The sequence below is a fragment of the Brienomyrus brachyistius genome, unplaced genomic scaffold (assembly GCF_023856365.1).
Source record: "Brienomyrus brachyistius isolate T26 unplaced genomic scaffold, BBRACH_0.4 scaffold36, whole genome shotgun sequence".
Lineage (NCBI taxonomy): Eukaryota > Metazoa > Chordata > Actinopteri > Osteoglossiformes > Mormyridae > Brienomyrus > Brienomyrus brachyistius.
Genome location: NW_026042311.1, coordinates 2,522,341 through 2,539,345, shown reverse-complemented (window position 1 = coordinate 2,539,345; position 17,005 = coordinate 2,522,341). Strand labels below are relative to the sequence as shown.

At 45.0% G+C, this 17,005-nt stretch overlaps 2 protein-coding genes across 2 annotated transcripts in view; one reads left to right on the top strand and one right to left on the bottom strand.

The window, feature by feature from the left end:
- LOC125721991 (E3 ubiquitin/ISG15 ligase TRIM25-like) overlaps nt 1-17,005 on the top strand; it is a 162,884-nt gene that overhangs the window by 69,781 nt on the left and 76,098 nt on the right. The gene's annotated exons all lie outside the window — the stretch shown is intronic.
- LOC125722026 (NLR family CARD domain-containing protein 3-like) overlaps nt 1-17,005 on the bottom strand; it is a 65,658-nt gene that overhangs the window by 13,776 nt on the left and 34,877 nt on the right. Inside the window, exons 7-8 of the mRNA XM_048998275.1 lie at nt 13,655-13,828; nt 12,597-12,770 (exon numbers count right to left, since the gene is read on the bottom strand). Of these exons, the coding sequence (XP_048854232.1) occupies nt 12,597-12,770; nt 13,655-13,828 (348 nt within the window). The remainder of the gene's footprint in view (nt 1-12,596; nt 12,771-13,654; nt 13,829-17,005) is intronic.

Here is a 17,005-nt window from a genome sequence, read left to right as displayed (position 1 = left end):
ACACTCTCATACATATGTACGCTCTCACAAACACTCTGATACACGTGTACCCTGCCGCAGACACTCTCACACACACGTACACTGTCACAGACACTCTAATACATACGTACCCTGTCACAGAAAGTCTCATACAAACATACACTGTCACAGACACTCTCACATACACGTACACTGTCACAGACACTCTCATACATACGTACCCTGTCACAGACACTCTCATACATACGTACCCTGCCGCAGACACTCTCACACACACGTACACTGTCACAGGCACTCTCATACATACGTACACGGTCACAGACACTCTCACACACACGTACACTGTCACAGACACTCTCATACATACGTACACTGTCACAGACACTCTAATACATACGTACCCTGTCACAGACACTCTCATACATACGTACACTGTCACAGACACTCTAATACATACGTACCCTGTCACAGACACTCTCATACATACGTACCCTGACGCAGACACTCTCACACACACGTACACTGTCACAGACACTCTCATACATACGTACACTGTCACAGACACTCTAATACATACGTACCCTGTCAGACACTCTCATACATACGTACCCTGTCACAAACACTCTCACACACACGTACCCTATCTCAGACACTCTCATACATACATACACTGTCACAGACACTCTCACACACGTGAACCCTGCCGCAGACACTCTCATACATACGTACCCTGTCACAGACACTCTCATACACGCGTGCCCTGCCGCAAACACTCTCTCACACACGTACACTGTCACAGACACTCTAATACATACGTACCCTGTCGCAGACACTCTCATACATACGTACCCTGTCGCAGACACTCTCAAACACGCGTACCCTGTCGCAGATACTCTCACACACACGTACCCTGTCGCAAACACTCTCGCACACGTGAACCCTGTCGCAGACACTCTCATACATACGTACACTGTCACAGACACTTTCATACACGCGTACCCTGCCACAGACACTCTCACACACAAGTACCCTGTCGCAGACACTCTGACACACACGTACCTTGCCGCAGACACTCTGACACACACGTACACTGTCACAGACACTCTCACACAAACGTACACTGTCACAGACACTCTCACACACGTGAACCTTGCCGCAGACACTCGCAAACATACGTACCCTGTCACAGACAATCTCATACACGTGTACCCTGCCGCAGACACTCTCACTCACACGTACACTGTCACAGACACTCTCACACATACGTACACTGTTACAGACACTCTCATACACGCGTACCCTGCCGCAGACACTCTCACACACACGTACCCTGTCGCAGAAACTCTCACACACGTGAACCCTGCCACAGACACTCTCACATACACGTACCCTGTCACAGACACTCTCATACATACGTACACTGTCACAGACACTCTCATACACGCGAACCCTGCCGCAGACACTCTCACACACATGTACCCTGCCGTAGACACTCTCACACAGACGTACACTGTCACAGACACTCTCACACACACGTACCCTGTCACAAACACTCTCACACACACGTACCCTGTCTCAGACACTCTCATACATACGTACTCTGTGACAGACACTCTCACACACACGTACCCTGTCACAGACCCTCTCATACATACGTACACTGTCACAGACACTCTCATACACGCGTACCCTGCCGCAGACACTTTCACACACATGTACCCTGTCGCAGACACTCTCACACACGTGAACCCTGCCGCAGACACACTCATACATACGTACCCTGTCACAGACACTCTCACACACGTAAACCCTGCCGCAGACACTCTCATACATACCTACCCTGTTACAAACACTCTCATACACGTGAACCCTGCCGCAGACACTCTCGCACACACGTACACTGTCACAGACACTCTCATACATACGTACACTGTCACAGACACTCTAATACATACGTACCCTGTCACAGACACTCTCATACATACGTGCCCTCACGCAGACACTCTCACACACACGTACACTGTCACAGACACTCTCATACATACGTACACTGTCACAGACACTCTAATACATACGTACACTGTCACAGACACTCTAATACATACGTACCCTGTCACAGACACTCTCATGCATACGTACCCTCACGCAGACACTCTCACACACACGTACACTGTCACAGACACTCTCATACATACGTACACTGTCACAGACACTCTAATACATACGTACCCTGTCAGACACTCTCATACATACGTACCCTGTCACAAACACTCTCACACACACGTACCCTGTCTCAGACACTCTCGTACATACATACACTGTCACAGACACTCTCACACACGTGAACCCTGCCGCAGACAATCTCATACATACGTACCCTGTCGCAGACACTCTCATACATACGGACACTGTCACAGACACTCTCATACACACGTACCCTGCCGTAGATACTCTCACACACACGTACCCTGTCGCAGACATTCTCGCACACACGTACCCTGTCGCAGACACCCTCATAAATACGTACACTGTCACAGACACTTTCATACACGCGTACCCTGTCGCAGACACTCTGACACACAAGTACCCTGTCGCAGACACTCTGACTCACACGTACCCTGCCGCAGACACTCTGACACACACGTACACTGTCACAGACACTCTCATACAAACGTACACTGTCACAGACACTCTCACACACGTGAACCTTGCCGCAGACACTCTCACACACACGTACACTGTCACAGACACTCTCATACATACGTACCCTGTCACAGACAATCTCATACACGTGAACCCTGCCACAGACACTCTCACATACACGTACCCTGTCACAGACACTCTCATACATACGTACACTGTCACAGACACTCTCATACACGCGAACCCTGCCGCAGACACTCTCACACACACGTACCCTGCCGCAGACACTCTCATACATACGTACCCTGTCACAGAAAGTCTCATACAAACATACACTGTCACAGACACTCTCACACACACGTACACTGTCACAGACACTCTCATACATACGTACCCTGTCACAGACACTCTCATACAAACGTACCCTGTCGCAGACATTCTCGCACACACGTACCCTGTCGCAGACACCCTCATAAATACGTACACTGTCACAGACACTCTCATACATACGTACACTGTCACAGACACTCTCACACACGTGAACCTTGCCGCAGACACTCTCACACACACGTACACTGTCACAGACACTCTCATACATACGTACCCTGTCACAGACAATCTCATACACGTGTACCCTGCCGCAGACACTCTCACTCACACGTACACTGTCACAGACACTCTCACACACGTGAACCCTGCCACAGACACTCTCACATACACGTACCCTGTCACAGACACTCTCATACACGCGAACCCTGTCACAGACACTCTCATACACGCGAACCCTGCCGCAGACACTCTCACACACACGTACCCTGTCGCAGAAACTCTCACACACGTGAACCCTGCCACAGACACTCTCACATACACGTACCCTGTCACAGACACTCTCATACATACGTACACTGTCACAGACACTCTCATACACGCGAACCCTGCCGCAGACACTCTCACACACACGTACCCTGCCGCAGACACTCTCATACATACGTACCCTGTCACAGAAAGTCTCATACAAACATACACTGTCACAGACACTCTCACACACACGTACACTGTCACAGACACTCTCATACATACGTACCCTGTCACAGACACTCTCATACATACGTACCCTGTCGCAGACATTCTCGCACACACGTACCCTGTCGCAGACACCCTCATAAATACGTACACTGTCACAGACACTCTCATACATACGTACACTGTCACAGACACTTTCATACATGTGTACCCTGTCACAGACACTCTCATACACGCGTACCCTGCCGAAGACACTCTCACACACAGGTACCCAGTCGCAGACACTCTCACACACAGGTACCCTGTCGCAGACACTCTCACACACAGGTACCCTGTCGCAGACACTCTCACACACACGTACCCTGCCGCAGACACTCTAACACACACGTACACTGTCGCAGACACTCTCATACATACGTACACTGTCACAGACACTCTCACACACCTGAACCTTGCCGCAGACACTCTCACACACAGGTACCCTGTCGCAGACACTCTCACACACACGTACCCTGCCGCAGACACTCTAACACACACGTACACTGTCACAGACACTCTCATACATACATACCCTGTCACAGACACTCTCTTACACGAGTGTAGATGACTTGCGGCTACTTTTTCATTTTAATAATTAATGGGATTACCTATCAATGCTTACGAAATATATCCTAATTTTGTGTATATTTTAATAAATATTTCTGAATGGACTAAAGCAAACCTGTTTGTTCCTTTGACAGCCCTATATCCCCCTCTCACATTAAAACAATATTCTAGGTCGGGTCTTACCAAGAAATTGTATAATCATAGGATCATCTCATTTAACTTAAACTCCACACACCTAGAGATGTAACCCAACATCCTATTGGCCTTTTTTATTGCTTCCCCACACTGGCGATAGTGGGACATGGAAGCATCAACATACACACCAAGGTCTTTAGCATAATCATCTACCTGTATTTCATTTGAACCCATAAAATATCTGTACTATATAATTCTGCTCCCTGCTAGGATTACCTCTATGTTAAATTTCATCTGCCAGGTACCAGCCCAGTCGCTAATTAAATCAAGATACCATTGTAGCCTCTCCACTGCTAGATCAGTATTTGCTACACCATCCACCTTGGTGTCATCTGCAAATTTAACTAGTTTACTGTATGCATTGGTGTCAATATCATTAATGTAAAACAGGAAGTGGTCCTAAAATTGAACCCTGCGGTACCCCATTATGAACACAGGCCCACTGTGACATTGTGCCTCTAATAAGTCCTTTCTTTGTTCTCACTCCAAGACCCCTGCCCCCCATTGACTATAAATAAAGGTGCCAAGGGGAACCACCCTTTGTAACACATTCCTTTGTAGCGCAGCATGCAGAGAGTGTGGTTACCCTTGTGCAAGTAAAACTCTAAGTGTGTTGTCTCGTAATTAATGGTGTGTACAGAGTTGGAGTGGAAAGCCTGTCGCTTTCTCCAACATATACTGTACTGTAGTTTGGTCCTGTGTGCAGAGTTGGAGTGGAAAGCCTGACGCTTTCTCCAACATATAATTTGGTCCTTCGAGCCGGATCCGAGGACACCTGACGACATCGCCAGCGCACCGAGAGGAGCGACACCGAAGTCTGTCGACAGCCACTCGGAGATGGGTGCAAGAAAGACCTGTGACGTGAATTCGTCATCAGGCCGGTGGTTAGAACTGCGCTCGACGTCTGGTGATGTCTGACGGACCTCGGTGGCGGAACACAGGCACACAGGACAGGTGAGACAACAAAGGTTATTCAGTGAAATAACCGGGTCAATTGACGTGGGTTAGGCTTAGCCGTAATTAAGCAGAAAAGGGGTTAGGCTTAGCCGTAATTAAGCGAAATATGAACATGCATGTATTGTGTGAATGACTGGACTAAGACTATTATAGAGGCTTAGAGTTGCTTTGGTCAGTCCATTTCTTATTTTGCCTGGTGGGAAAGAAGTACTGGTGATTGAGGGATCAAGGACGGGTTTCATCCCTGAAAACCGATACCGCTGCCCGAACAGCGTGCAGTAGAAGGCTGTATTGGTGTCCTCCCATATATCTAGTACCAGTGAATTTCCACCCAGGACCTGTATAGTGCGGAGACGGGAAAAAAAAAAAAAAAAAAAAAATGGGAAAGAATCAGAGTAAGAGGATTGAACTTGAGGGAGATAAGAAGTTTATGGAAGGATATAAACCAGGTTCAGGACAAATAAGTAATCGGAGGTGGAGAAAAAAACATGGGTTTGAAGGGAAACTCCACACTCCAGATATCTTAAAATTACAAGGAAATTTAAAACTAGAAATGTTACAAACCTTGAAGAAAGGAAAATTGGAGAAAAGGAAGAAAGAATATAAGTATTGAGATAATTGGTTGGAACAAAGTAAGTTGAGATGTACGCAGAAAGCAGAAAAAGGATGATAGAAAGGATAAATTAACTGTAGCCGCTCTAGTCACTTTAGATGATGAGACGGTGGCCAAAATAAAACATAGAGAAAATAGACCACCAACACCACCACTATTGCCTGCCCCCGTGCAACCCGTAGATAGAAGGGAAATAAAACAACCATCAGCTATGGGCACAATACCAAAGAAGCCATCAGCTCCTCCTTCTTCCCCCATTATAACTAGGAGTAGAGATCCTACGTTATACCCTGTGCGCGATCTAGCTACTGCTAAGGTTCGATAGCATCCGCGAAATGAAGGCATTGATATTGATAGCGAAGAGGAAGAAATAGAATTACAATGCCCCCTAGTGGAGGTGGCAAACCCTAATGGAGAGCCAGATGGAGGACCTGAAACTATGTTAGTCTATAGACCATGGACAGCTGAAGATAGAACGGCAGCATTAAAGGGAATACCTCCTGTTGATGAGGGGGTACCAGAATTTTGGACAGCAATATTGGAACTACAGAGCAGTTTCCACCTGAATGGTAGAGAAATGTTCCAATGTTTAAGACAGCTGTTCAACCATAAGTGGGGAAGAGTAGCAGGAGACTTTACTGGTCATGGACCAGACAATCAACCACTTGCACATAATTCACAAGCTCTACAACAGAGTATGCAGCAATTACATGAAAGGATAGAGACAGTGTTTGTGAGACGAGCAGATTATGGCAGAATTGCACAATGCAAGTAAAAAGATGGAGAAGAGCCAGAGGATTTTATGGATAGGATGAGAGTGGTGTTTAGAGGGAATTCAGGAATTCCTCATAATGAGGAAAATGGAGGAGTTTATCAGCAACAGTTAAAACGTGCGTTCATCACAGGGCGAAAACCTGAACTGAAGAGATACATAGATAAACATTGGGTACATCAGAATACTGGTTCAGTACAGCAAGCCCTAGAATATGCCCAACACGCCCATACAGCACAAAAACAGAAATCAGACGCAGTGTTTGCTGCTAATGATACTGTTGCAATAGTACATATGAATCCTCCGGGGAGGGGAGGGTTCAGAGGAAGGTCACGAGGCCGAGGAAGGGGGAGAGGTGCTTTTAGGAGCAATCAGCGAAATTTATTACAGCAAGGTAACGTTTGCTGGACATGCAGAAGACCTGGGCACTTAGCTAGGCAATGTAGAACCAAGACCATTGACAACCCAAATTCTACAGAGAATCAGTGACAATTAGCCTGTGAACTATCAAAGGAGCCAGATAAGCTGCAGAAACAGGATGAGACAGAAGAGATAGATTTGCAAGCAGTTTGCCAGCTGCTAGCACTAAAACAACCTGAAGAACTACCAAAACGAAGGCTTATTATAAATGGGAAAATATATGAGTGCCTATGCGATAGAGGAGCCTGTGGAACAGTGTTAACCACTAGCCCTCCAAGGGTTACCTTTTCCTCGTCCTCCATAAATATCCGAACTGCAGGAGGCCAAGCTGAAAGTCATCAATTGACAAATCCAGGTAGCATAAAAGATGAAGAAACAGAGTTAGAATGTCATGCCCATGTGCTAATAAGCCCTTCATGTCCAGTCAATCTGTTAGGAAGGGATCTTATGATACAAATGGGTATTAGTGTGATTGCAACACCCACTGGCATAAGGCAATAGTAGAAAAACAAACTCTCGTGATAAATGGCATGTCAACCCCGCAATATTATTGGTCCCTAGATTTGGGAGGGACAGCACAGACACGTGAATTATTGCGGAAGACTAGAGAAAAGCAAGGCAGAGACTAAATTAATTACATGCCAGAGGGAGCCCTCCATGTCACTATGTGGCATAAATCCACCCCTGGACCAGATTACCAATATGACCGACAGTTCCATGCGTTAGGACCCTTTTGCATAACATTGCAACATTTATATGTGAGTCCTGAGACAGGCTATTCAGCAACTTCTGTGTTGCTAGGTCCCAAGCAAAAGGAATTGTTCCGAGAGAGAGCATCCCATGTGTCACTCTCAAAACCTGCACAAGGCAAATGGCAGGATTTAGGGACCTTTATTGAAAATGCATCTCATGGGTCTAGAGTAAACCATTATAAATCAGTGCCAGGGTCAGAGTGGAAATATGATGAAGAAGCAGGGATTTGGAGATTCCCACTAGGGTGGAGAGTTCAAGTCACTCCCACCACACACCTAGAGGATCAGACATGACAAGATCTCTTAGTGACACAAGAGGTAGATGAGCCAGATTTAAGTGATCTCCCAGAAGGATTATGGTCTACCTCCCCAACTGACGTAGGATTAGTAAAGGGATTTCCACCTTATAAGGTAGTCCTGAAATCAGAACACCGTCCAGTGGTGAGACAAAACCCATTAAAACCAGAAGCAGAAAGAGGCATAGCCCCAGTCGTGCAGGACATGTTAGCATCAGGGATATTGCGAGAGGCCCCTGAGGCCACTTGCAATGCCCCTATCTTTCCTGTGCAGAAGGGAAACACTGGGAAATGGAGAATGGTGCAGGACTTCAGGCCAGTAAATGAAATAGTACAACATGCTGCACCAGATGTGCCTAATCCAAACCTTTTGTTACATTCCTTGTCCCCAGACAAGAAGTTTTTTTCAGTAGTGGATCTGAGTAATGCCTTTTTCTCAGTACCACTACATCCTGGTTCACAACACTTATTTGGTTTCACTTATAAAGGACATAAATACACATACACTAGACTCCCTCAAGGGTTTTCAGAAAGTCCACATGTATATACAATGGCTCTTAGATACTCAATGAGTTCCTGTAAAGTACCGCCCCATAGTCAAGTGCTATTGTATGTAGATGATATATTAATTGCTTCAGATACAAAACAGCATTGCAAGGAAGCCACACTGTTAGTGTTACAGCATTTGTATGATACAGGACATAAAGCATCAAAACAAAAATTACAGTATTGCAGAGAGGAAGTTATATATCTTGGACATAAACTCTCCCAACAAGGTCGATCGTTATTAGAAACTAGAAAACAAGCAATACAAGAGGCACCAAAGCCAAAGACTAAACAGCAAATGATGTCCTTCTTAGGACTTTGCAATTATTGCAGGGAATGGTTACCTGATTATGCTGCACTTGTTCAACCTTTACAAACCCTGATTTATGGGAAGGACATGGCACTGAAAGATAAAATTCAGTGGACAAAAGAAGGAGAATTGGCATTCACAAATCTAAAAATGATGTTACAAACTAATGTGACACTTGCTCTGCCAGATTATCAACAACCATTTACCCTATGTGTTGATGCAAATCAAGGGTATATGAAGGCAGTATTAACACAGCCATTCGGCGCAAAAGAGAGGCCATTAACGTTCTATTCTAAACGATTAGATACCGTGGCAGCTGGTTTTCCGCAGTGTTTGCAGGCTTGTGCAGCTGCTGCAGAAGCAGTGAAATTATCAGCAGAACTAGTGTTGTACCATCCACTCACCCTGAAGGTGCCACATTCGGTCTCATTGGTTCTTTTGCAAACGCCACTTCCGTTCCTCACACATGCTAGACATCTGACCTTAGTCTCACTCCTGCTTTCTCAGTCAAACATCACGATACAGCGATGTGGTCCTCTCAACCCTAGCACCCTTCTTCCGACAGCGGAAGATGGAGAGCCACATTCATGCAAAGCAGTTGTGGAAGAACAAACCAAACCCAGAGCAGATATTTTACAGACCCCAATACCAGATTCAACGGTTGTTTTTGTAGACGGATCAGCATCAAAAAATGACATGGGGAAGAACAAGGTCGGATATGCTGTAGTTACATCTACTGAAGTGTTAGAGGCCAATGCACTCCCCCCTGCTTGTTCAGCACAAGCGGCTGAACTCTATGCTGTAATTAGGGCATGCGAGCTCTTCAAAAACAAGCCACTTACTATATACACTGATAGTCAATATGTGTTTGGAGCTGTTCATCACCATGCAAGAGTGTGGAAAAATAGAGGATTCAAGACATCGCAAGGAACATCTTTAACTCATACAAACTTATTACTCAGGTTGTTAGATGTTGTGCAATTACCAAATTGCCTTGCAATATGCAAATGTAAGGCACATCAAACTGATGCTTCCGCAATAGCTAAAGGAAACAGTTTTGCGGACATGACGGCAAAAAGTGCTGCACAAAAACAATTTTAACAAAACAAAACAAAACAAAACAAAAGCAATTTTAAGAGTGTTGCATCCCTCTGCAAGATATCTCAGTATTTTTGACTTTTCTGAGCCTGTCAAGTCCTTCTTTTGACCCATTTTGCCAAAGGAAAGCAAATAATTATGCACACCTGATATAGGGTGTTGATGTCATTAGACCACACCCCTTCTCATTACAGAGATGCACATCACCTAATATGCTTAATTGGTAGTAGGCTTTTGAGCCTATACAGCTTGGAGTAAGACAACATGCATAAAGAGGATGATGTGGACAAAATACTCATTTGCCTAATAATTCTGCACTCCCTGTAATGAAATGAACCTTATCCCAACTGTAAAATATGGTGGAGGTTCTGTGATGTTGTGGAGCTGATTTTCCTCCAAAAACCCTGGAAACCTCGTTAGGGTACATGGCACTATGGGGTCCATGAAATACCAGGACATTTTATATCAAAATTTGGCTGCCGCTGCCAGGAAACAAAAACTGGGCCTTCATTGGATCTTCCAGCAGGACGGTGATCCTAAGCACATGTCCAAATCAACATTAAAATGGTCAGCTGACCGCAGAATCAAGCTTCTGCCATGACCATCTCAGTCCCCTGACCTGAACCCCACTGAAAACCTGTGGGCTGAGCTGAAGAGGAGAGTGCACAAGAGAGGGCCGAGGACCCTGTGTGATCTGGAGAGATTCTGTAAAGAGGAATGGTCTCAGATGCCCTGCTCTGTATTCTCCAACCTTATAAAATGTTATAGGAGACTCAGTGTGTCAAGCCCGGCTCGTACGATCCTCGTGTGTGCCACACCCCCCTGATTATCCAAGTGTGCTTCCCTGATCGTACCCAGCTGTGTCCTGTTATTTTGCTCTGTCTGGTCTATTTGAGTCCATGTCTTGCCTGAGTCCTCTGGTCCGTCATTGATGTTTGTCGATGTCAATGCCAGTGTCCATCCTGCCCTGCCTGTACCAGTGAATAAATCCCCGTTTTCCCTGACTTCGCCTGCTTGCCTGCCTCTTGCCCGCTCGCTTGCCTGAACGATCACCCGTTCACCGGCGCCGATCGTAACACAGTGCTGTTATACTGGCAAAGGGAGGTTCTACAAAGTATTAAAAGCAGGGCTGCCAATAATCGTGGCACATGTGTTTTTGTTGAAAATAATTATTTCTTGATGAAGGATTTGTTTTTCTTTAAATAAATTTATTTCAAAGAAAGGTTGGATTTTTCTCATTTTTTCAGTGTGAGATGAAGCTGCTTCACCAAAAGGTGGATTTTTTTCTAACCCTTTTTACAAATCTTTACAAGGGGGGCCAATAATTGTGGAGGGACAGTATATTGTTTATATACGACACTGTATTTGTACTAAATGGTGGTAAGTTAATCATGTCTTCTACTGTGAACACCCGTGTAAAATAATCATTAGACTCATTTACTATATCAATCTTAATTTTCAATTATAAGGCCCTTACTATCCTACAGATGAGTGATTTCAGCTTTTAGAGCTCTTTTGGGGTATATTGGAAGAAACTTTTAATGTCATCCTTAACTTCCAATGCAATCTTCCTTTCGACATTCCACTTACTGTAGCGAGTCTAATGTTATTTTTTAAGGAAACCTGAAGACTTAGATACTCCTGCTTTATTTTGAAATCATTAGTTATTTTCTACTTTAGTATTTTCAGCGTACAGTGTGGAATACCCAGTAATACTCACCTCACTACCCACAGTTTACAGTGTGGAAAACCCAGTAAGACTGACCTCAGTATCTCCAGTTTACAGTGTAATTCCCCCAGTCCAGCAGATAGCAGCTTCACTCCTGAGTCCTGCAGGTCATTGTCACTCAGGTCCAGCTCTCTCAGGGGTGAGGAGTTTGATCTGAAAGCTGAAGCCAGTGCCTCACAACATATCTCTGTGAGTTCACACCAGCACACCCTTAAAAAAATTAAACACTTTTAAAACCACTTTTTACACTGCAGCACTGTATTCAAATGAGGAGAATAGGGACCATGACATAATGGATTTTAAGAAAACAATTAAATTACTAAAAATCATTTTAACAATCATCCCGATTCTGTTTGGAATCCATTACTTTTTTGTCCATAACACGTTAAAGTTAGCATGTTTAACTATAGCAGTGTCGTTAACTTTGCTAAACAACACAAATGTTTTGTATGGATTATATGGTTGAATGGATGTTTCCTGCTTCACTGCTTAATTATTTCTAACATGGATCGAGGGCTGATAAGATTGTGGGATATAAGGACGTAGGAGAAGAAAACAGAAGCGGTTTGTGTTTGTTTATTATGTAACTGCTGAAAGGCCTTGTGGGTTTTCTTGTTGTCCAGTTACTTTTGTGTAAAATGCATATTCTGTACTCACTGCAGCTTCTCCAGTTTACAGCTGGGATCCTCCAGTACAACAGAGAGCAGCTTCACTCCTGAGTCTCCTGGGTGATTGTAGCTCAGATCCAGCTCTCTCAGGTGTGAGGGGTTTAACTTCAGAGCTGAAGTCAGGGAAGAACAGCTTTCTTCTGTGACTCTACAGCCTGACAGCCTGCAGAGAGAGAGACAAAAACTCCCCAATAAATAATATCACCTCACCATTACAATTTTAAAATAAATACAGACTTCAGTATCTCCTCCATATAGTGTGAAATGCCCAGTAATACTGATCTCATTACCCCCAGTTTACAGTGTGGAATACCCAGCAATACTGACCTCATTACCCACAGCTTACAGTGTGGAATACCCAGCAATACTGACCTCATTATCCCCAGTTTACCATATAGAATACCCAGCAATACTGACCTCATTACTCCCAGTTTACAGTGTGAAATACCCAGTAATTCTGACCTCAGTACACACAGTTTGCAGTGTGGAATACCCAGTAATACTGACCTCATTATCCCCAGTTTACCGTGTAGAATACCCAGCAATACTGACCTCATTACCCCCAGTTTACAGTGTGAAATACCCAGCAATACTGACCTCATTACCCACAGCTTACAGTGTGGAATACCCAGCAATACTGACCTCATTATCCCCAGTTTACGGTGTAGAATACCCAGCAATACTGACCTCATTACCCCCAGTTTACAGTGTGAAATACCCAGTAATTCTGACCTCAGTACACACAGTTTGCAGTGTGAAATGCCCAGTAATACTGAACTCAGTACACATAGTGTACAGTGTGGAATACCCAGTAATACTGACCTCATTATCCCCAGTTTACGGTGTAGAATATCCAGCAATACTGACCTCATTACCCCCAGTTTACAGTGTGAAATATCCAGTAATTCTGAGCTCAGTACATACAGTTTGCAGTGTGAAATGCCCAGTAATACTGACCTCATTACCCCCAGTTTACAGTGTGGAATACCCATTAATACTGACTTCAGTATCTCCAGTTTACAGAGTGGAATACCCAGTAATACTGACCTCAATATCTCCAGTTTACAGTGTAAGTCCCCCAGTGCAGCAGAGAGCAGCTTCACTCCTGAATCCTTCAGGTTATTGTCACTCAGGTCCAGCTCTCTCAGGGGGGAAGAGTTTGATCTTAGAGCTGAAGTCAGCACTTCACAGTGTTCATCTATGAGATCACAGCTGTTCAGCCTGAAACAGAAAACACTTTAAGACACAGACATATACACATCCGACACATTAGTAAAATACAAAGCATTACAACATTTGTTTTCAGTATAATTAGCAGCAGAGCTTACACTTCAAAATGAATTATAGTCTGCAGAGTGTTCTGTGCGTCCTAACAATCTGCTGCAGTCATATGATCACTAATTGTGAGTCAGTGCATCTTTGCTCAAAACTAGAAGTAAAAACATTAGGTACAAGCTGCAACCAAAAATCACAGAATATACAGGAATATATAAGAACAAATAAACAGCAAGATGGACGTGAACCCTCCCATAACAGTCAGACCAGTGCTTCCAGTGCAGTCCTTAGCCATCTTTCTGCCAGATGCCCCTACACTCGACACGTATCACTGAAAGGAGGAGATGTGAACATTCCCAGCAGCTAATGCAGCAGCAACTTGCACTTGGATTCCTGATCCCATGAGTAAAATCCTTTTTCTCCCTGTATTGTTATACCTGGGAACATGTCAAATCACCAATTACATCTGGGTGATATGACGATATTATCGGTAATGAGCATAATCAGACAAGTATCCCGATGTCGATATCTGACAGTGACTAACCGCCGATTATCGTAACAGAAGGATTCATGATTTGCTTTCAGTTCAGCTTTCTAGCCTAAGATTCTGAGGCAGTTAAAAGGAAACATTGTGCAGAATTTCACAAGCATTGTCCCTTGCAATAACCATGCGTTCGCCATTCTTGTAAGTTCAGTATTGTCACATCACCAACTTCTATCTTTGAGTCTGCATCAGAATGTCAGCCATTCAAGTGCAGCTTTCTGGTGGGAATTTCGAAGCACACACGAGCCTCGTGTGTGCCACGCCCCCTCATCATCCATGTTTGCTTCTCCGATTGTCCCAAGGCTGTTTCCAGTTATTTTCAGCTTGTCTTTTGTATTTACAGTAGTCCGCGTCTGAGTCCGTCTTTGTCATTAATGTTAGTTAATGTTAGTTACTCTTGGTTTGTCGCCATCTGCCCTGTCTCGCTCGTTCCCTAATAAACCCCGAATTCCCTGCCTGCCTGCCTGCCTGCCTGCCTGCCTGCCTCCTCTTTCCCCGCTTCCTGCTCACCCATCTAACCTGAACCTGACATTATTCATATAGCGTGTTTTAACCACAGCGTTCATAAAGTGGTTTGCAAACATTTAAAAAGAAGAAAAAGAATGAAATTCAAATAAGCACAGAATAAATAACAATAAGCGCAAAAGAAACAAAAATAGAGTAAAAATGTTTTCAAAAATAAAATAAAAAATAAAAAAATACCATCTGTTAGATTGAAGAAACTGTTAGTAATCATTTATCATTTCTGTATAATCAGCAATAAGTGTAAATATGTATATGCATTATTTTGTTTTCTTTACCTTCATAATTTAGATTATATTAGTTTACACGTATCCTGAGCACGTGTTTAAATAGTTGTCCACCTGAGGAAAACCAGAACTTCTTCTTACTCTCACAGTCCTATCTTTGTTCTCACTCCAAGACCCCTGCCTCCCATTGACTATAAATAAAGGTAGCAAGGGGAACCACCCTTTGTAACACATTCCTTTGTAGCCTAGCATGCAGAGAGTGTGGTTACCCTTGTGCAAATAAAACTCTAAGTGTGTTGTCTCGTAATTAATGGTGTGTACAGAGTTGGAGTGGAAAGCCTGTCGCTTTCTCCAACATATGCTGTACTGTAGTTTGGTTCTGTGTGCAGAGTTGGAGTGGAAAGCCTGACGCTTTCTCCAACACCATCATAAAGGACTTTATCCACCGATGTCCTCGTTAGGGGCCCCTCCCTCATAAGGGCCTCTATCCCCTATGTCTTCTGGGGGGAGCGATAACCCCCCCCCCACAAGTACTGATAATAATAAATACGTAAAATAATAAAACTGATTATCATAGATTATTATATGCGGTGGTGAAAAGATGCATTTTCAGCCTAATTTTGAAAGTACTGAGACATTCAGTAGCTCTCAGGTTTTCTGGGAGAGAGTTCCAGAGTTTGGGCCCATAATAAAAGCTGCCCCCTCCCTCCCCAGCCGGGTTTTAGGAATGATCAGTAAATTACTGCCGAATGATCTGACTGATCTGCCTGGGACATACCTTACAGTCATGTTACTGAGGCAAGACAGAGCTAAACCATGTAAATATTTATAAATTAGCAAATGAACTTTAAAATCAATCATAGAAGCCAGAGGAAGCCAGTGCAGGGATGTGAGAGCAGGTGTGATGTGATCCCTGTGACTGGTGCATGTTAACACTCCGCCAGCGGCATTCTGGGCCCGTTGTAGATGTGATCCCTGTGACTGGTGCGTGTTAACACTCCGCCAGCGGCATTCTGGGCCCGTTGTAGATGTGATCCCCGTGACTGGTGCGTGTTAACACTCCGCCAGCGGCATTCTGGGCCCGTTGTAGATGTGATCCCCGTGACTGGTGCGTGTTAACACTCCGCCAGCGGCATTCTGGGCCCGTTGTAGATGTGATCCCTGTGACCGGTGCGTGTTAACACTCCGCCAGCGGCATTCTGGGCCCGGTGTAGATGTGATCCCTGTGACCGGTGCGTGTTAACACTCCGCCAGCGGCATTCTGGGCCCGGTGTAGATGTGATCCCTGTGACCGGTGCGTGTTAACACTCCGCCAGCGGCATTCTGGGCCCGGTGTAGATGTGATCCCCGTGACTGGTGCGTGTTAACACTCCGCCAGCGGCATTCTGGGCCCGTTGTAGATGTGATCCCCGTGACTGGTGCGTGTTAACACTCCGCCAGCGGCATTCTGGGCCCGTTGTAGATGTGATCCCCGTGACTGGTGCGTGTTAACACTCCGCCAGCGGCATTCTGGGCCCGTTGTAGATGTGATCCCTGTGACTGGTGCGTGTTAACACTCCGCCAGCGGCATTCTGGGCCCGTTGTAGATGTGATCCCTGTGACTGGTGCGTGTTAACACTCCGCCAGCGGCATTCTGGGCCCGTTGTAGATGTGATCCCTGTGCCTGGTGAGTGTTAACACTCCGCCAGCGGCATTCTGGGCCCGTTGTAGATGTGATCCCTGGGCCTGGTGCGTGTTAACACTCTGCCAGCGGCATTCTGGGCCCGTTGTAGATGTGATCCCTGTGACTGGTGCGTGTTAACACTCCGCCAGCGGCATTCTGGGCCCGTT